Source organism: Caretta caretta, chromosome 9, assembly GCF_965140235.1.
Source record: "Caretta caretta isolate rCarCar2 chromosome 9, rCarCar1.hap1, whole genome shotgun sequence".
NCBI lineage: Eukaryota > Metazoa > Chordata > Testudines > Cheloniidae > Caretta > Caretta caretta.
Window position 1 is genome coordinate 45,196,852 of NC_134214.1, and position 20,937 is coordinate 45,217,788.

At 41.0% G+C, this 20,937-nt stretch overlaps 1 protein-coding gene across 6 annotated transcripts in view; it reads left to right on the forward strand.

Moving 5' to 3' along the window:
• The window catches only part of AMER3 (APC membrane recruitment protein 3), a 74,918-nt gene extending 58,023 nt beyond the window's left edge, over positions 1-16,895 (forward strand). For 3 of the 6 annotated variants that reach the window (XM_075132242.1, XM_075132243.1, XM_048864199.2), the window contains one exon: positions 2,893-16,895. Coding sequence is in view for 1 of the 6 variants with exons in the window: in XM_075132243.1 (XP_074988344.1) it covers positions 2,893-2,987 (95 nt within the window). In the remaining 5 variants the exon portion in view is untranslated. The remainder of the gene's footprint in view (positions 1-2,892) is intronic. The other 3 variants (XR_012669908.1, XR_007358444.2, XR_012669909.1) reach the window with 3 other exon arrangements.
• The last annotated feature ends 4,042 nt before the right edge of the window (positions 16,896-20,937 follow it).

Genomic DNA, 20,937 nt, shown 5'->3' on the forward strand with positions numbered 1-20,937 from the left:
AAATAATCTGAGAGTTCATCTTGGGTGTTCATTTGATGAATTCATTAATTCAATGTGCTCAGCTCCAGCAAACTTGGCACACAAAGGCAACCCACAGGAATACATCTGTTGGAAACGTGAGCGTTGCAGCAAGGACCAATTGTCCAAGTGAGGCTCTACAACTCAAAAGATGTATTGCAAACATATATCTAGCAGTTTGCAAAACGAAATGTGAATAAAAACAGATGGAGCATGAACCACTTTCAGCCACTAGATGGCAGAGTTTCACAAGCAGGGTTTGCACTTTTGGCTTTGATGTGGTGCTGTGCATAATTCACACAATGAATTCTTAACAGTTCCAGCAGTTAATGGACTAAATTTTGAGGTGCTGGATAGTGCAGATGGTTTATTCGTTATCTTGTAATCCCAGGAAAACAGTGTTCAAAACAACTAAACTGCAAAAGCTTCAGAATGTCACACAGTCACTGCCTTTGCTGGATGAGTGTTGTTGCAACTCGTGTGCATCTGCAGGGATTGGCCCCGGGTTAGCACCCCTTCCCATTAAGGGTGGGCACAGGGCTCCAACAGCCGTTCTGAGAAGTCAGGAATACATCTATTCCTCACCTTTTTCAGTCTGTGTAATGAGCAGCGGCACAAGCAGTAAAGCCATTTGTGGGCTCTCCTAGAAAACCCTGGCAGGTTAGCAATGCACAGGTGGATCATTGGCATAGGGAATCGCATGTATCAAAGTGCACTGAGAAGCTAAGAATAACCCTTTGCCCCACTGAGAATCGTCATGACAGTGTCTCCCAAATGTATGAATTTGAAATGCTAGTAAAAGTCAAGAAAAAGAGCACAAATATATTTTGGTTAGAAGTCCACACTGAGAAACTCACCACACAGAGCTCAGAGAGGTGGGAACTCTGTGGACATCTCTCTTCAAAAGAATCCCCCCCGCCCCATCTATCTTCTCCTGCCCAATATACCTGACAAGTTACCTTCTGGCTCCCTCCAGTGGAATAATTCCACTCTTCCTTCCATACCTTTCCCCACTACAGGGAAAGGTTAACATTGACAAGTGGAGAAGAAAGCCGTAAATTCTCTTCTATACTTTGAGATATGTTTAAAGGGCCAAATCTCCAAATAAGCCAGGGCCCTGGGAGCCACGCAGGGTGTGTACGTGCACATTCTGGCCAATTTTAATGACATCTGAATCATCATGGCCTCAAAAACAGATCTACGTACACAGAAAATGAAGACTAATGTCTCCTGCGACCCTGCAGACATCTGCTAATATCCAGGCTTCTCTAGATCACTGGGAAAAGCAACAATATCAATTTTTTTTTAAATAAGGAAAAAAATATATCCTCCTCTTTAGCTGGATCTGGACAATGATGGGTCTCAAGGATTGGCTTCTCTTTTTCCTGTCTAGGCTCTGTTCCCTTTTCTGGTCTATTCAATATCTCTCTCACTGTCATGGTGTGCATTTGGCCATGGGGCTTGTAGCAACCATGGCCCAGGCACCACACAAGTCCTGAGATTTTATAGGTACTCCCAAAAGCTTGAATTCATCCAAAAGCCTGAGACAGGCAGCCATGTTCCAGAATGAGGACTCAATTTATTATCCCCTCCCCTACCAGTGACACTACACCCCATATAGTAATCCTATCTTCACATTTAATAAGCACCATCACATCCTATGGAAATAGGGAGTCTTTTTGTACTTAGAATTTTCCCTGCTCAGTTGTGGCTCCCAAGCTGAAGTAACGGGTCTTTTCCCTTTTCATTAAGTTTTGTTCCAATTCTAGGGCTACCAAGGGAATAAAGTGAAAAAAAAAATAATGGAAACCCAGCACCAGAGCAAACAAAACCAGGCAAATATGCTGTAAAAACATACAGTGACAGAGGAATTTCATAAAGACTGGGGCTTGGTTAAACATTCACAAGTTTGGATACTTCACTGAATCAACAGAGGCCTCCCCCCAGGCCCAGCCATCCTCCATCTCTTCACAGATCCCCTGCCTGATGGCCGACGAGATAAAATAGTGGCTTGTGAGAGAATGTAGAATGGCCAGCAATGCCACTCTGGTATGGCTGAAGGATGGCTAAAAGACCTATACCACACCTGTCCCTATCAGTATTTTGTCCCCCACTCATCTGTCTGCATCCCCAACCACACCTGTCCACCTAGGCGAAGAGGGCTATAGGAGAGGTGGTGGGGGTTGACTCCATCTCCTACCCCACCATCTCACTACAGCATTAAGTGGTGTTGTGCGTACTGTAGGGCGGTAAATGATGCTTGTATGTTTTAAATGGGAACAGAGCATCCTGGCCACCCTCTGCTTTAGTTCTGCACAAAGTCACCTGCTTCCCACCTAACTCTATATTGAGTCTACTGCGATGGAACACACACTGCTGACTTCCCACTGGTCACTGCATGTACGTGCCTCATGGCACTTCGTAATGAGGAAAGAAGTTCCTGAATAATTCTGAGGAGCAGCTGGGTCTCTGGAGGCAGCCTACATAGTCTGGGGAGATTTGAGGGACTAATACCAATACATCAGTTCCCAAGGATTCAAGAGTCAGAAATACCATATGCCCCAACCCAAACAACTGCCCACCAACAGAAGGGGCTGTATTTCAGTACTGAGAGCAGTATTATTATATCAGTACTACATCAATTGCACTGTTAAAAAAAAAATCACAACTAACAGGAGATTTTTCTGACCACGCTGCTATTTGCAGCCAATTTCTATTCTTATTTTTCTAGTTGCGCTACTGCATTTATTCTTTCAACTTATATAATAAAATAAGAATGCCTATAAAAGTGCACACTAAACACAGCTTATTTTTGTTCTGTATTTAGAAACAATATAAAATGAACACTCAGTATGTTTTCTGCTTATATTTCAGGTACAACACTGAAGAAACCAGTTGTAAATAATGATGGCTTCCCACCTGTGTGTTTAAATGAAGCAAGTCACAATGAGGCCAAGCTGGTGTCATAAGCAACAAGGATTTCTCACCAAGGGACCCAGTGGAGACCGTACAGGGGAAAAATCATCCTACTCTGTCATCTTAACAACAAATATTGTTGGAGCTTAGGACACACACCCTTGAATCCAGGTTTGCAAATGGGCAATAAACATGCTCCATTTTTCAATTACAATGAGTTTATGGTGAAAGTTGTTCCATAACATGAATGTGTAATGAAATGAATATATTTTCTGTCATATTGCACCATATGATGAAGTCTTTCAGGCGACAAAAAATGCCAGTATGTTTTTTTTTTTAAAATGCAAATATGTGCCGAATAAGCATTAACTTGGTTTAGATAATTTAGAGGATTTTCATTCTTTTGGATAATGTATATATTGTGAATTTCTACTGAACTTCACAGAAGTGCTTAATAGATTTTATTGTAATAGTTTAATCATCTTAAACTTGATCATGCAGATTACATTTGTACGCTGAGATTTACCTGGTTTAAAACATTTTGTAAATATGGAGATAAAAATAACAGGAAGTATAAAATGGTCTGCCCTATATTCTCCAAAGAAGTTTGTTTACTATGTACCCTAGTTATAGAGGGTTGTGTCTGAGAATGACTATTAAAAAGTTGTTACCTTAAAACAGAAGTAAGAAAAACACCCTGTTTAAGTATAAGACAGTGGTTTTATTTAATCCCAGAAAGACTTATTTTTCTAATTTAGAACCCAGTTAGATATACCAGTTAGATATACCACTAATCTCACTTTCATTTTCTACGAAGAAGCTTCTCAAGGTGGTTTAACTCAAGAGCCATTATTTTCAAGATAGTTCTAAGTTATGCTTAATTGCAAGAGGTCACATACTGGAAGGGCACAGGATTATACTGGATTGAAACTGGATACATAAAAATTCTATGGCCTGTACATTGGACTGTGATCTAATGGTCCCTTCTGGCCTTACAATCTATGAAAAGAATATTAGATCATCTAGTTGAGTATCCTGACTCAAATAGGGTTTGACATCTGATGCTTTGTGGAAGGAAAAAAAAAATCCATAATGCATGTAGACAATTATATGGGGTGGAGAATGAGGTGAGGGAAGAGGATTCTTTACTGACTTCCACAAGCAGTCATTTTATACCTTGAAGCATGAGATGTGCTTACCCTTTGCTTGCACGGCGGTTAGTCAAGTACTGTAGATAGATATTTTAAAGCATGGATAATGTAGTGACTATTATCTAAATTTTGCTGCATCTGAATTGGTACAAAAACAACAATGCACTGAGATCAGGGATCTGTGAAATGAAATTCAGTGTTCCAGAGATAGCATATGGTTTAAAAAATGTCTCTCATGGATAGTTATGAAGTAAAACCCTAGGATCACCCAGGTTTCCAGTACAGGTCATCTTCAGGATGAAAGCATTTGCCATGAAGAACCTGTCCTCTACAGTATAGAGGACCATTCGTGACCCTCCTTTGTTGCCGAGATATAGGTAAGGGCGGGCTGCTAAGAATTTACCATTTAGAATGTAAAAAGTCTAAAATCACAAACAAGTCATCACATAGTGTGTCACCTTAGCATTGCTGAAGGGATGCCTATTTGTGGGCTAATCAAATAATAATAAACATATGGCTCAACAGAAGAGGTTGTGTAAGAACGTGTTTTTCTTCACAAAACTGATCTCTTATTTTAGAATTATTCAACTGGCCTCTTATCTTCACAGTTTACTTCCAAACTGTCCTGCAATACTGATGGCCAATGAGAGAATTTCTCTACAATGTGACACATGCTGAACCCTCCCCTTTTCCCATGGATTCTAGGCTTAGGTAACAACGGGGGGTGGGGGGAAGCAGAAGAGAGGAACAAAGCAAGGCGATAGAAGTAAAAAAGAGCCAATACTGTAACTAGAATTAATAGAAATACAGACTACTACCAGCTTGCTCTTATGCAGCACATTCATCCATACCTCTCCTAGTGCTTTACAAAGGAGGTTAGTATCATTATCCCCATTTTACAGCTGGATAAAATGAGGCACAGGGAGGGGACATGACTAGACCAGTTCTCATGGTGCCCAGGATTGCAAGTCTCCTTGTTACTCCCTGACTCCAAAGTGAGGGAAACTTGTTTGTGCTTAGCTGGGTGTTGGCTCCTGAACACCACCAGTCTGTTAACCACTCAAGCACTTGCCTCTGGGCTATGTCAACCCTTACTTTGCCTTGCAAGTTAACAATAGGTGCACCCCAATCCCCAAGTCCTCTTTGAAGCGTTCCCATGAGATATCCAGCCCCTGAATAGCCCCTGGCTACTCACAGACATTCCAGATCTATTGTTCCCAAAGGAATAGAACACACAAGCTTATGAGATTCAGCTCATGTTCAATACTTAGCTTAATACCAGATATATATTTATTTTGAAAACATTATTAAGTTTATTATCAAAGATTCAAGTAACAGTAAAATAAATAGTTACATATAAAAAAACACAAAAACAGCTTTCTAGAGACTAAGCTTAACTAACAGGTTAACCTCCTGTTTAAAAAAGATCTCACCCAAAGTCTTCTGCAATATTTTCAACCAAGGCTGGCTGAGAGCCCATTTTTATGAATGAAAGCATGCTGTCCATTTACTTTCTAGGTGCAGGATACCGGGTGTCTTCTCTGCCTCTCAGCAATACCCTCAAAGTTCACTGTCTTTACTCTTAGTCAGAATAACTCCCACATGGCTTGTTTTTTCCTGTGTGCACCTTCCTTGTTGATTTCACATCTCTTTGTTAACATTTGACTTCATATATAAAGAGGCATCTATTGTATTAGCTTAGAATGCATAATTTACATCCTGACAGAGATACACATTTCTTACCTCCTGTCTAGAGCAAAGCCTCCTGTTTACAGCAAAACCGCTTTTTCCACCTTTGCTGGTGACTAATACCTTGATACAGACTTTAAAAAAAAACATATTTTCAGTATATATACACACACAACTCCTGACAGAGTATCTGTACATATATTTCACAACAATATTAATGACCACTGTGACACTTACTTTCATTTGAGCCCTCACATGGCATTCTGTGGTGAACTAGAAAGCAGACACCTGCACCATGAGGTGCCTGTAACCCATCTGCTTCCCCTTGCGGGTTGGCATTTAGTGGTTCTTGGGTCACACTCAAGCGGTACTTGTTTCTTTAACTGGTATCTGCTCTTCTCTTACTTTGGTTTTCTCCCTCCCCTATCCCACCCACTAGCTCTGCGTGGGCCTCCTTGTCCCCCCTAGCTGCCTGGACTAAAAGTATCTGGTAAGTTTTTTCCCTGCCGCCACACCTGTACTTTGCCTAAATGGTCTCCCTCACAGCAAAGATTCCCCTCACCTTCCCCACCCCCCATGGCTAGACCACAGAGATTTATGAGTCTACTACAACCTTCTAGCTTGGGCAGTATAGGGGTACACTTTTAGACCCAGAGAGCCTGGGTTTGATTCCTGCAGTCAGCAGCCCAACCAGGCGTGCTGCATGACACATGATGGTGAAAATGCAAGCCACCAGGTCTATGCTAATTGTCTCAGAGTTGCTAGCCTCAATGGTTGCACAAATGCTGAGAGATATGCAGAAATTTTCAGCAAGGACAAGTATGTAATGGTAACACTTCATGGCTCATCTGGGGAATTAGCTCACTACTGTCCATGCCCCATCCTACAGTTAGTCAGCCCTCCTGTTGCCTATGTCACTCACTCTATCTCTTCTGTGACTCATCCTTCCAGCTAAGTCACAATCATCTTCCCCTTCTGGGGTCTCTCTTCAGGCAGTCTCCAAACCCACTGCAACACTCCCACAGTGGATTGTAAGGGAAGTCAGGGCCCACCTGTTTCTGCACAGGTGATCATCATCCATAATTAAGCCTCATCACATCCTAGGTCTCCTTCAGGTGCAGCCTATGGCTAATTGTCCTCTCTTGCCATTAACCCTGCCAGGACTCTCATGGGGTGAATTCCCCATCAAAAATAATTAAATCCATTTTTTTTCTTTGAACATTAAAAAAATATTCAACCTTCTTATGGCCCACCTTGAATGAGGTGGCAAACAAACATAGCTGCCACCCACTGGTTCAGCAGCAAGTATCTAGGATAACCTGGTTACACTGTGTATGCTTCATTTTCCTTGCATGTGAAGCTTCAGATGTGCTGACAAATTGAACCCATATAATGTGAATATTCATTTTAAATTGCAGTATGCTTTGAAGGAACAGGTTCCCACTTAGGTCTTTCAGTCTGTAATACATTAGTATTTCTGTTTAGTCTACACATTTTGATGGTCTACTAAATTTTAAATGACTCAAACCTAAGATGAAGGAAGGAAGCCTAATAATCTAAACCCTATACATTCTTTTGTGGCTCATTTAAACCAACTACTGTATATTGTTCCTTGTCTTATATTCTTTGCACACCCAAAGTGTGCAAGGAGTGGAGTACTGGGTCCATGGTGAGCACATGCCTATAAGACATGAATAATTCCTTAAGATTTAAAGGCAACCTGAAAAGATTAAAATAATAATACCTAACTCTAAAATAATGCTTTTTATCAATAGATTTCAAAGTGCTTCACAGTCTTTATCCTCTGTGAGATAAGTAGTTATGCCCACATTACAGGTGGGGAATAGAGAGACTAAGTGACTTACCTCCCAATCTTACACAGAACATCTCTGGCAGAGCAGGAAATCAAACCTCGGGTTTCTCAAGTCCTGATCTAATGGCCTAACCACTGCACCATGCTTTCTAAAAGTAATGGGGTTCTACTTATACTCCTTTTTTGGTTCATTACAATGTAGCCAGAAGCCATGAAAGGAATTTTGTGTTTTGTTTTTTATTTTTTTTCTCCTAGAAATAGCAAGCCTTCTCATTCCTGCTTTTGTGGCAGAATTCACTGTGAGCTCTGAGCACTCAGCTGTTGAAACTTTAACAGAGATCTTTTCTCCCAAGGTCATAGGGCAACTGAGTTAAATAGTATTTAAACACTGTAGCCAGAATAAAAAATCACCCGTCCCATCAAAATGGACAGGTTGCATTGCCTGAAAATTACCGACACTACTAACTTTCCAGACAATTCCAAGAAAAACAGGGCACACAAGATGCAAATTTCTAATGTGAGGCATGCTAAAAAAAAAGGTTGTTTTTAAAAGGCCCACACTTTCCAGGGCTTCTTGATGCATCATAAATAAGCCAGAAAGGGACACTAGGGCACCACTACTTCTTTCCTCTAAAGATCATCTTTAAGGAATAGGAGTCTTCAGATTAAATTGTCAGTGGAGTTTTGAGGCTTGGCAAAAAACTGGAACACTGTGCCAAATTCAACTCACTTGTGTGAATGGGCACAACCCAATTGGTTTCGACTGCTCATACCAATGATGAAAATTTAAGGCGTTAAAAATAAGATAAAAAATAAAGTAAATAAAATGTAGATTATGTTTTAAGGGCCCACCCTTAGAATTTTATATATCAAGTAAAAACATTTTAAATCTGAAAGTGACATCAAAATATTTTGTGTTCTAACAGGATATTATATTCACAACATAGTAGACCATGAGTGCTGTGCTGGACTGGAGAGGGCTTCTGTTACACAGAAGTGGTAGGGAGCAGGGGCTCTTGGGAGGGCAAATCCCTACTTTAATAAAATGAATGGTCCTGCTACACCAAGCAAGGCCCAGCAACCTGAACACAGATTTACCATGCTTAATTCCTGTTCAAGCCAAACAATGTAAAATGTGAAAAAAACTACATGATGTTAGCAGTGTTGTCATGGCCATGTTGGTCCCAGTGTGTTAGAAAGGTGGGTAAGGTAAAGAGATGAACTTTCAAGGTACACAGAGCTTCTGGTCTGAAGGAAAGCTCTATGTAGTTTGAAAGCTTGTCTCTCACCAACAGAAGTTGGTCCAATAAAAGAACATAAGACATAAGAATGGCCATACTGGGTCAGACCTAAGGTCCATCTAGCCCAGTATCCTGTCTTCTGACAGTGGCCAATGCCAGGTAATCATCAAGTGATCTACCCCCTGTTGCCCATTCCCAGGTTCTGGCAAACAGAGGCTAGGGATACCATCCCTGCCCATACTGGCTAATAGCCATTGATGGATCTATCCTCCATGAATTTATCTAGTTCTTTTTTGAACCCTGTTATAGTCTTGGCCTTCATAACATCCTCTGGCAAAGAGTTCCACAGGTTGACTGTGCATTCTGTGAAGAAATACTTCCTTTTGTTTGTTTTAAACCTGCTGCCTATTAATTTCATTTGGTGACCCCCTAGTTCATGTGTTCATGTGTTATGAGAAGGAGTAAATAATATTTCCTTATTTACTTTATCCACATTAGTCATGATTTTATAGATCCCTATTATATCCCCCCTTAGTCATCTCTTTTCCAAGCTGAAAAGTCCCAGTCTGATTAAGCTCTCCTCATACGGAAGTCGCTCCATACCCCTAATCATTTTTGTTGCCCTTTTCTGAACCTTTTCCAAGTCCAATATATCTTTTTTGAGATTGGGCAACAACATCTGCACGCAGTATTCAAGATTGGGAATATCTATTCCTTTCATAATGATTCCCAACATTCTGTTTGCTTTTTTGACTTCCGCTGCACATTGAGTGGATGTTTTCAGAGAACTATTCACAATGACTCCAAGATCTCTTTCTTGAGTGGTAACAGCTAATTTAAGACCCCATCGTTTTATATGTATAGTTGGGATTTTGTTTTCTAGTGTGCATTCCTTTGCATTTATAAACATTGAATCTCATGTGCCATTTTGTTGCCTAGTCACCCAGTTTTGAGAGATCGTTTTGTAGCTCTTCACAGTCTGCCTGGGATTTAACTATCTTGAGTAGTTTTGTATCATCTGAAAATTTTGCCACCTCACTGTTTATCCCTTTTTCCAGATCATTTTTGAATATGTTGAATAGGACATGGTCCTAGTATAGACCTCTGGGGGACACCACTATTTACCTCTCTCCATTCTGAAAACTGACCATTTATTCATACCCTTTCCCCTCTATCTTTTAACTAGTTATTGATTCATGAGAGGACCTGCCGTCTTATCCAACAACTGCTTACTTTGCTCGAGAGCCTTTGGTGAGGGACCTTGTCAAAGGCTTTCTGAAAGTCCAAGTATACTATATCACTAGATCACCCTAGTCTACATGATTGTTTGGCCCCCTCTAGAATTCAAATAGAGTGGTGAGGCATGATTTCCCTTTACAAAAGTTGTATTGACTCTTCCCCAACATATCACATTCATCTACATGTCTGATAATTCTGTTTTTTTGTTTTTGTTTTTTACTATAGTTTCAGCCAGTTTTCCTGGTACCGAAGTTAGGCTTCGTGGCCTGTAATTGCCACAGTCACCTCTGGAGCCTCTTCTGCGATTTGACTTCTTGCGATTTGTTCTAATATTTAACAATTGACTTTAAGGTCTTCGTTTTATGGTATAGTGAGATGTTCATATCTTGCATGCTTGGAAAAGCTTCCTTGGAAGTGTGGCCATGTGTGGGAGTTCAGTAACATTAGGTGAAAGTTCTATATTGTTAGTTGGTCCTTTAACCTATGAGATATGAGCGAGCCACGTGATCCAGCAACATTCTGTACTTCAGTATGGAGAATCTAAACTATAATTTAAGTATCCTATCGTAACCAGTTTAAGCACAAATAAAGGTGGAGCAACCAGAACTGCACACAATATTCAAGGTGTGGGTGTACCATAGATTTATATCAAGCCATTATATTTTTCTCTTTTTATCTTCCCTTTTCTTATGGTTCCTTTTTTGAGTGCAGCTGCAAATTGAGCAAATGTTTTCAAAGATATAGGAGTCATTGTGGATAGTTCTTTCTTGAGTGGTAACAGCTAATTTGGGCCACATCATTTTAACCAGTTACCAATCCATAAGAGGACCTTCCTTGTTATCCCATGACAGCTTACTTTGCTTAAGAGCCTTTGGTGAGGGACCTTGTCAAAGGCTTTCTGAAAATCTAAGTACATTATATCCACTGGATCCCCCTTGTCCATATGCTTGTTGACCCCCTCAAAGAATTCTAGTAGATTGGTGAGGCATGATTTCCCTTTACAAAAACCACGTTTACTCTTCCCCAACAAGTTATGTTCATCTATGTGTCTGACAATTTTGTTCTTTACTATAGTTTCAACCAGTTTGTCCGATACTGAAGTCAGGCTTACCGGCCTGTAATTGCCGGGATCACTTCTGGAGCCCTTTCTAAAAATTGGTGTCACATTATCTATCCTCCAGTCATCTGGTACAGAAGCTGATTTAAATGATAGGTTACAGACTACAGTTAGTAGTTCTGCAATTTCACATTTGAGTTCCTTCAGAACTCTTGGGTGAATACCATCTAGGCCTGGTGACTTATTACTCTTTAGTTTATCAATTTGTTCCAAAACCTCCTCTAATGACACCTCAGTCTGGGACAGTTCCTCAGATTTGTCACCTAAAAAGAATAGCTCAGGTTTGGGAATCTCCCTCACATCCTCAACCATGAAGACCTATGCAAAGAATTAATTTAGTTTCTCCGCAATGGCCTTATCGTTCTTGAGTGCTCCTTTATCATCTCAATCGTCCAGTGGCCCCACTGCTTGTTTAGCAAGCTTTCTGCTTCTGCTGTACTTAAATTTTTTTTTTTTGCTATTACTTTTTGAGTCTTTGGCTAGCAATTCCTCAAAATCTTTTTTGGCCTTCCTAATTATATTTTACACTTCGTTTGCCAGAGTTTATGCTCCTTTTTATTTTCCATACTAGGATTTAACTTCCACTTTTAAAAGGATGCTATTTTGTCTCTCACTGCTTCTTTTACTTTGTTGTTTAGCCATAGTAGCTCTTTTTTGGTTCTCTTACTATGTTTTTTAATTTGGGGTATACATTTAAGTTGAGCCTCTATTATGGTGTCTTTAAAAAGTTTCTATGAAGCTTGCAGGGATTTTACTTTTGGTGCTGTACCTTTTAATTTCAGTTTAACTAACCTCCTCATTTTTGTGTAGGTCCCCTTTCTGAAATTAAATGCTACAGTGTTAGGCTGCTGTGGTGTTTCCCCCATCACAAGGATGTTAAATTTAATTATACTATGGTCACTATTACCAAGCGGTCCAGCTATATTCACCTCTTGGACCTGATCCTGTGCTCCACTGAGGACTAAATCAAGAATTGCCTCTCCTCTTGTGGATTCCAGGACTAGCTGCTCCAAGAAGCAGTCATTTAAGGTACCAAGAAACGTTATCTCTGCATCCCGTCCAGAGGTGACACAATACCCAGTCAATATAGGGATAGTTGAAATCCCCCATTATTATTGAGTTTTTTATTTTAATAGCCTCTCTAATCTCCCTAATTTTATTTTAATAGCCTCTCTAATCTCTCTAATCTCCCTGAGCATTTCATAGTCACTATCATCATCCTGGTCAGGTGGTCAGTAGTATATCCCTACTGCTATATTCTTATTATCTGAGCATGGAATTACTATCCATAGAGATTCTATGGTATAGTTTGGTTCATTTAAGATTTTTACTTCCTTTGATTCTATGCTTTCTTTCACATAGAGTGCCACTCCCCCACCAGCACTACCTAACCCGCTTTGTCTCTCTACAACATCTCTACAGCATAGCGTGTTCCTCCCACTGTTTTCATTTTGCTTGTTATCAGATTGTTTAGCCAGTGAGGCAAAGGACCTGACCAGATGCTGAGCTGAGCGTCCTCAGCTTTTGTGAATGATGAGGGCACTCATCACCGAACAAAATTGGCCCTTAACTACATAACACTAAGAGCAAGCGGTGGAACTGATGCAGTCAGAAATTTTAGACATGTGCATGCAAGGTAAGTGTTCCTTAGAAGACTGGGTTATTAAAAAGGATGGGTGGGTGTTGTGAATACGCAAAAAGGCCTTATTTTGGCCTGTCTCACATCTGGTATTTATCTTCTATGTTATTGTTCTTGCTAAGTTACAAGGTCACTGGTAGGTGAATATTGGTTTAAAGATGCACAGCAAAGATGCAATTAGATTGAGGCACATTTAAGAGCAGTAAAAAAAAAAAAAAATAGAAGCATTGACATTTCCCCTGCTATGGAAAAGGAAAAAATACTGGTGGTAGCTTTGCTAGGGAAAAGTGTGCATGGATGCCCCGTGCAAACAGAAGATTCTCTGCGAAGTTGTTCAGCTGAAGAATGGATTTTGCAGTAGAAAATCTGAAATGCACATTATTTCTAAACCATGGACTGCAGAGTTGTTGAATACTTCAGTATTGATTGAATTGTAGATTGAATAGATTGAATGTAATTAAGCTACACACATTTATATGCTATGACTACTATATTTGTTAACTCTTTTTCTGTCATATCTGATGTATAGTATTAGGCTTTGTGTATTATATTTTAGTTACCATAATCTACATTGCATATTAAAATCACTTGAATCCTATGTTATGTATGGCTTCTTTTCAACATCATTTTATTTATTTACTTTACATACCATTTATAATTCACCATTTTCCAGCTTATCAGTTTTATTTAAATCTCTCATTTATTTCCTTCTCTACAGTATGGCCTTTAGCACACGCAAAATGCAGCCCTTTCCCTTCAATCTCTTCTCTGGGTAGAAGTGCATGTGCTTTTGTACACAGTAGTCATCTGACACATAAGGTTTTCGGATGGCAGAACACCAGTTTAGTATAATTTAATCTATAGGAAACTAGCTAATTCCTAGGTGCAAGCCACCTGGTTAGAGCCTTGCACAGACACAACATTTGGAACTGCATCTGATCGGCGATCTGCAAAAATGGTCCACTGATATCTGCAGATTTGCAGGGCTCTACACATGGGAACTGGATAATTTTCTAAAGTTTCGCAGCTGTGCCTGAGAAGAGGGAAGTTTTCTGACCACTGGGAGGCAGTGCATGTCAAAACACTTGAAAGGAGCCAGTCTCAATTTACCTAGTCAAAGAAACCTTCCTCCCAACCCTATACAACCCTATGGTAGCAAGTACTACATCTGGTAGTAGGTTATTTTATAAACTAGTTAGTTAGCAGACACTCATTTTCCAACCTGTCTACTATAAATGCCTAGTGCATTTTTAAGTGCCATGTTAATTATACTTACATTTTAATTAAAAAGATTTTTTATTCTTCTTTGAAGGAGGAAAATACAAGAAATTAAGACTTGGATACTGTGTAAGGGATCACAGATTGGAAATCCAAGTATATACACACAGGCCTTTTCCCATCTTTCTAATTGTGGAACTCCCATTAAAGTTAATGAGAGTTCTGCATACAGAAAAATGGCAAAGGATCAGATAGGGAAAATGAAGGAGAATATACTCTAATATGGCATATTACAATTGTTGGAGGTGCTATAACATAGAATTTGTGAATAAAATTCTGCTTTCAGAAACCCATATGTACATATGTGCATTGGAGAGCCAAATGAGAATTTGAGCAAAAATGCTTTTCTAAGTTGAAATACTGCATTTCTCAAGTTACTTTTGTATCTGATATTTGCAGTGTGCATAAAGACCCACATAAATATGGTAGCTTTAGAAATAAAAGCAACATTTTAACACGGAGCAGTAGGAGTCAATAGAAATGTCCCTTCAGGTTTGAACACAAAGTAATGATTAAGAGTTAACTGCTGGAGAATTGTTAGGTTTTGCTGTCTAAGACTCTTTCCATACTGTGCCCCTCCATTGTCTCAGAATCACATAGGGCCAAGTGGGGAAGAGTGCAGAGGCCACCTGGACATTCACACTTTGACTAATTTAATGTATATTTTAGGGCTGTCAATTAATCACAGTTAACTCATGTGATTAACTAAAAAAAATTAATCATGATTAAAAAATTAATCACGATTAATCACATTTATAACAATAGAACACCAATTGAAATTTATTACATATTCTTGGATGTTTTTCTACATTTTCAATATTGATTTCAATTACAACACAGAAAACAAAGTGTACACTGCTCACTTTATATGATTATTTTTTATTACAAACATATGCACTGTAAAAAGGATAAACAAAAGAAACAGTATTTTTCAATTGACCTCATACAAGTACCAAAGTGGAATCTCTTTATCCTGAAAGTGCAACTTACAAATGCAGGTGTTTTTTGGTTACATAACTGTACTCAAAAACAAAACAGTATAAAACTTTAGCGCCTACAAGTCCACTCAGTCCTACTTCTTATTCTGCAATCGCTAAGACAAACAAGTTTATTTACCTTGACAGGAGATAATGCTGCCCACTTCTGATTTACAATGTCAGATTTACAATGTGAGAACAGGCTTTTGCATGGGACTTTTGTAGTGGCGTTGCAAGGTATTTACATGCCAGATATGCTAAACATTCGTATGCTCCTTCATGGTTCTGCCACCATTCCAGAGGACATGCTTCCATCCTGTTGATGCTCGTTAAAAAAATTATGCATCAATTAAATTTGTGACTGTACTCCTTCGGGGAGAATTTTATATTCCCTGCTCTGTTTTACCTGCATTCTGCCATATATTTCATGTTATAGCAGCCTCGGATGATGTCACATGTTGTTGAACAGCATGATTAATCGTGATTAATTTTTTTAATCACTTGACAGACCTCGTATAATTGCTTTCATGCAGCCTGCAGTCCCATCCTGTGATGTCCTGAGCACCCAAAAATCCCACTGAAAGTGAATGGGCATTGAGGATGGTTAGCATCTCTCAGAACTGAAGCCTTAAAGTCTAATCATGTTAAGAGTATTTAAATGGCTTCAGTGGGAAGCATTTTCTCATCCATTTATGGAGGATTTACATCAACAATTTACTGTAAAGCTAACATGAATGTGTATGTCTATTAATGGTAATGAGGAGCTAAACATGCAAATCTCACACACCTGGATGGAAGACTGCAAATTCTCCCATGCTGGAACATTAAAAACATTGAAAGCTGGACACAACATTCAATATAATGTAATAATAATGAGTGTAATGCAAGAAAGTGCTGAACACCCTAAAATTCCATTAGTGGGTCTTCAACAGTAGTTGAGAGCACTCAGAACCTTGCAAAACCAGGGCTAATGGTAGATGCTGTAATACAAAGAGAAAGGTGCAATGAAGCTGGCGGCATGGTAATCAGAGAGCACCTTTCTTGTCCCTTATGGAAAAGACAAAGGCACACATTGCTATGACTGTGAGTTAGCTGAATAAGCAGCACACAAGAAAATGTGTGTTTGTATTACGGTGCACAAAGGATGTGTCTGAGAACTGTCCTCTGTGCTCATGTACAGTATGTATTTTCTGCATGAAAAGAACTGCACAGATTCGCTAGGCAGAGCGATTGTGTAAAAGTAGAATGCGATAGTATTCAGCTCCGTAATGAAGTTATATATTTTGCTTACTTGCATGTTACAGCAAACCTTTATGTAAATGCATCCCAGGGAGCAATCTGTAAAAACAAAACTGATATTTACAAAACATACTGTAAATTTTAAAAAATCTCAGACTTTTTCAAATGAATTTTTTTGTGTCTCTGTAATTTGAATTAACTTATATCACTGTATTAATAACTTGCCATAAGTGCTGTATGTGTCATTTGGATACTCTTATACTTGCCTTGCGTTTATGTGGTTCAAATACAATAAAACAAGAGGGCTCAAGAACAAGACCCAATGGAACAGCATCCACAGTTGAAAAATTGCTAATTTGTTTTTGAAAAGCTGTCCAGCCTTGATGTTCTTCTAGGCAATCATTATCTTCTAAAAAATCACTGGTTAGAATTGTACCAAAAAATCTGAGCCCTGTCTGGATCAATATTTTGAACTTATTTAAGTAGCATTTGTAATTCCAAGGTACATTTTGTGCTGCTTTTGAATGCTGTTTTCCAACATGTTGTTTCTTAAAGAGTAAATGGATGTTTTATTTGTTTGTTGTACCTGTGTTCATTTTGTCAGGCTTTCACAGCCACATTTTCCCCCTTTTACCAGTGGGAACAACTGAGTATTGTAACTGACCCCACAGCAGGGTCACTGTGAGAGCTGTGGCATACCAGCCCCCTACAGGTCCAGCAGCACACTGGCTGGCTCTCCACGCACTCGGCTCTCCAGGCTCTAGCCCTCGGTGGGTTTCCACCATGAATGCTCAGTCTAATGCATAAGGCTGCCAGAAATAAAGTCACGGCTTCTTTACTGGCTCAGTGACTCACCCAAGCAGTTCCCAACCCACTCCTAAGGGCAGTGCGGGACAGGGGCAGTAACAGAGGAATCTTGTTGGGACCTCTCCACACCGCTTCTTGTCCTGAGACCTGCTGCCACCGCTACTGCTGGCTCCCTGCCAGCAACAGATTTCTGCCAGGGTTCACACCAGAATGTGGCCAGCAGCAGCCTTTTGTCACTGTGCGGGAGAGAAGGGATGGGAGCTGCTTCCAGCCGCAGGGGAGGAGGAGGGAGAAGGGATGACCTGGCCCGTGTCTTTGCAGAGCTCATCTCTTCCCCACTCCCCCCCCACCCCCCAGCCCATTCCCCCTGTCCCCTGTGGCTGGAAGCAGTTTGTCCCTTCCTGCCCACACATGTCGAAAGGCAGCTAACACCTCCAGGCTGCTGCTGACCACTGACATAACCCAGCCGCCTCCTGTCCCCTGGCTATAGTGCAGGCAGGAAGGGGTGAAGCCCTATGGAGGCGGTGTGCACTAGGGCCCAGGGAACCTGACTGCAGGGGCTTCAGCAAACCTGGCCAGAGACCTGGCTCAGCTTCTCCTCTCCCCACCCCTGCGTCCCGCTCCACCCCACCACCACTCCAGAGTTTAGCTGAGGGGCAGAGAGGCTGCCCCATGCCAGCCCTGTGCAGGTCTTTGGCACATGCAGAGCTCGACCCCTCCTGGCCAATGCCCCAGGCCAGAGGGCCTTTGGCTTTCCAGGGGCGCCAGCCCAGCCAGAGGCAGTGGGGGAAGGAAGGAGCCTGCCGGCCAGGCTGTTGGTGAGCTGAGCACTCCGACCAGGGGCTGGTTCTCCGCACAGTGCTGGGACGGGGCACGCCCTGCCGGGGGGGATCTGTAAGAGCAGTGGGTTTGGGGGGGGACGAAGGATCAAAGCAGGGAGAGGATAGTGAGAGGGAGAACACGTAAAGGGCTGATGAGTGGGTAGCAGAGGTGAAATGCAACTGGCTGCGGCCTGGTGCCTGCCCACACTCACCAGTCACCACAGCTCGCAGCCAGTGCCATCCGGAAACGGGATGGGGGGCAGGGCTCTGCTAGCCGAGAGCTGGCATGCAGCGGGGGCTGAGCTGACAGACCAGCAAGGGGAGCGGCCAGCCACGTGCGCTGCATCTTCGCCGCACCACCAGCCTTGTACACCCACCCCCATCATCAGCCACTGGACACCCCCACTCACTGCTGGTGGGAGGGAGGCTGGCAAGCAGGGATCCAGCCAGCAGCAGTACCCACTAGTATTGATGTGGGGGGGAGGGGGAGACACTAAGACCCTGTTCTTTTGGCATTTCTGACCCAGTCAGAAGCAGCGAGTACCAGAAAACTCACAAGGCGGCTTCCTCTCGCAAGATTTCCTGCCCAGTTTTGTTAGGCTCATGTGAACAGTATAGTTCAAATAAACCCTCAATTTTAGGGTATTAACTGATTAGCGGAACCAAAGCTCTGAATATTTGAATTCAACCCATGACTAATGGAAACATTTTTTTCTTCCTTGATCCAAGCCTACTAAATGTCTCACCTTAAAATACCATGGAACGTTGCTAATTTACACACTTTATAATACACAAAAATGTGGCAGTCTCTTGTATCTCAAGATTTTAAACAATGCTGCAGTGAAGATTCATATACTAAAACATTGTATTAAGAAGATACACTGCACCTGCTAATGCATAGACAGTTAATTAATCAAAACTAGACTGTGAACTGGCCAGAACAGATGACTACTATACAAGCTGTGATGCAGCAGCCTTGCTGTTACTGAGCTGCGTTCACTAATTTATAAAACTCAGTCCTCTGCAATGGATCCCTTAGTTGCTGGTGTGACTTAGTGAGGATTTTCCTGCACTATGAATTGCTGAGACTTTTAGGGTAAAGGTGCTGAGTAAACATTAAGCAGGGTTGCAACCCTTTATGAGAGTATCATAAGTGTCACAGTTCTGGCCTATTTTGAAGGCTGATTGTGATCAGCCTCAGACAGCTCAGGAATCTTGCTTCAGTCTCTTGCAGTTCCTGCTTTGGTGACTAGAAGTGGACATGCTGCTAGAGCGGGAGACAGCGCTGGTTGTGCACCTCAGAGTAGGGCAGATGCAATGCAGCACAGCCACTGAGTTCCTTTATTCCTCTACCACAAGGTAGTCCCTTGATACAGTTTTCAGTTTTGTCTGCCACCCTCTTGAAGCAAGTCAAACTAGTAAAATTAGTTTCCCCCCCAGTGGATGGGTCTTCTCCAGACTTGTAACCTACCCAGGAATTTGCCTTTATAAACCCCCAGTGTTCATAGTTCCTGCAGGAAACCCTCATTGAGTCAGGAATACAATCACTAGCCTCTAAAGATACATATAACATTTACCAAGCTGGTACTAAAATCTGACTCTTCTGTCTGTCCATCACATCTGTCACAGGGGTATTCTGCAAGCTTAACCCAAATGCCTTCTCAGAGAAGCGCTGATCCAAAGCCCACTGAAGTCAGAGGTAGGAAAGCAGATTGCTATGACATATTATGTGTTTCCAGTTGTGAATTTCTATTGACGCACATCACTGGGGGTTTCAAACATGGAATGAGTTCAGAATGTGCTTTAGAGAATAAATTGAAGAGAGGCTTGCCCGTAGTGTATATGCTATTTTCACTGTTTTCAGTGAGAATCATGCATCTGAAAGTAAGGGTTGGCTATACTGGGATTTAAAGTTTAAAACGGATTTAAGGTAAAGTGTAAAACCAATCTGCTATTTAGTAACGTTGCCATAATCTAATAAGAGACTAATACAAACACTGCAGAACATTAATTTTAGCACGAAGAGCTCTGCCCCACTGTGATATGCAATTATTGCTACCCTGTGGAATTTCAAATCTTCTAATGCAAACCAAAAATTGGGCTGCTCTTCTGTTGATTCATATTTTAAGGCAGCTGTTCTAGGCAGCAGAGCCCTCCAGATTCTTCAGCACAAACTGTTCTGTCAAAGAAGTGGTTCAAGTTTGTGGGGTTTTTTTTAATATGAAAAATGATTCATAGCAGAAGCATGATATCTCACTTCAGAGAAGTTTGTTTAAGGTCCCTTCAGGTCATGCAAAGCTCCCGGTTCCACACTTCTCTTCTACCCCGCCCCCACAGCAGCTGTTCACAAGAACTTTGGATAGGACACTGTTTCTTTCAGATAGAAAACAAAACAAACCAGGAAATTTCATTTCAAAGAGCAACTGAGAGATTTTTTAAACAAAATCCCTAGTTTTTTTCTCTGCACAGTCCTAAATATGCTGTAAGTCTCATAAGTAAGCTCAAAAAGTAATTGTTAATGGGAAATCATCATCCAACTGGGGGGTGGGGAGGCATTTTTAGTAGGATTCTGCAGGGATTTATCTTGGGCTAATACTATTCAGTATCTTTATCAGTTATCTGGAAGAATATATAAAACCATCGCAGGTAAAACTAGCAGATGAAAAATTGGTGGAGGGCGGAGCAGTTATACAGCTCAATCTGGGTCACTTGGTACAGTGGACTCATTTGAACAATATGTGTTTTAATACAGCCAAATGAAAGATAGGAACAAAGAATGTATATTTCACAAGACGAAGGACTCTATTTTGGAATACAACACTGAAGAGGACTTAGGGGTTGTGGTAGACAACCAATGGAAAATGATCTCCCAGAGTGATGTGGTAGCTAAGAGGGCTAACATGATATTTAGATACGTAAGCAGAGGAATAGTAAATAAGATCAGGGAAGTGGTGTTACCTCTGTTTATAGCTTTAGTGAGATCATTACTGGA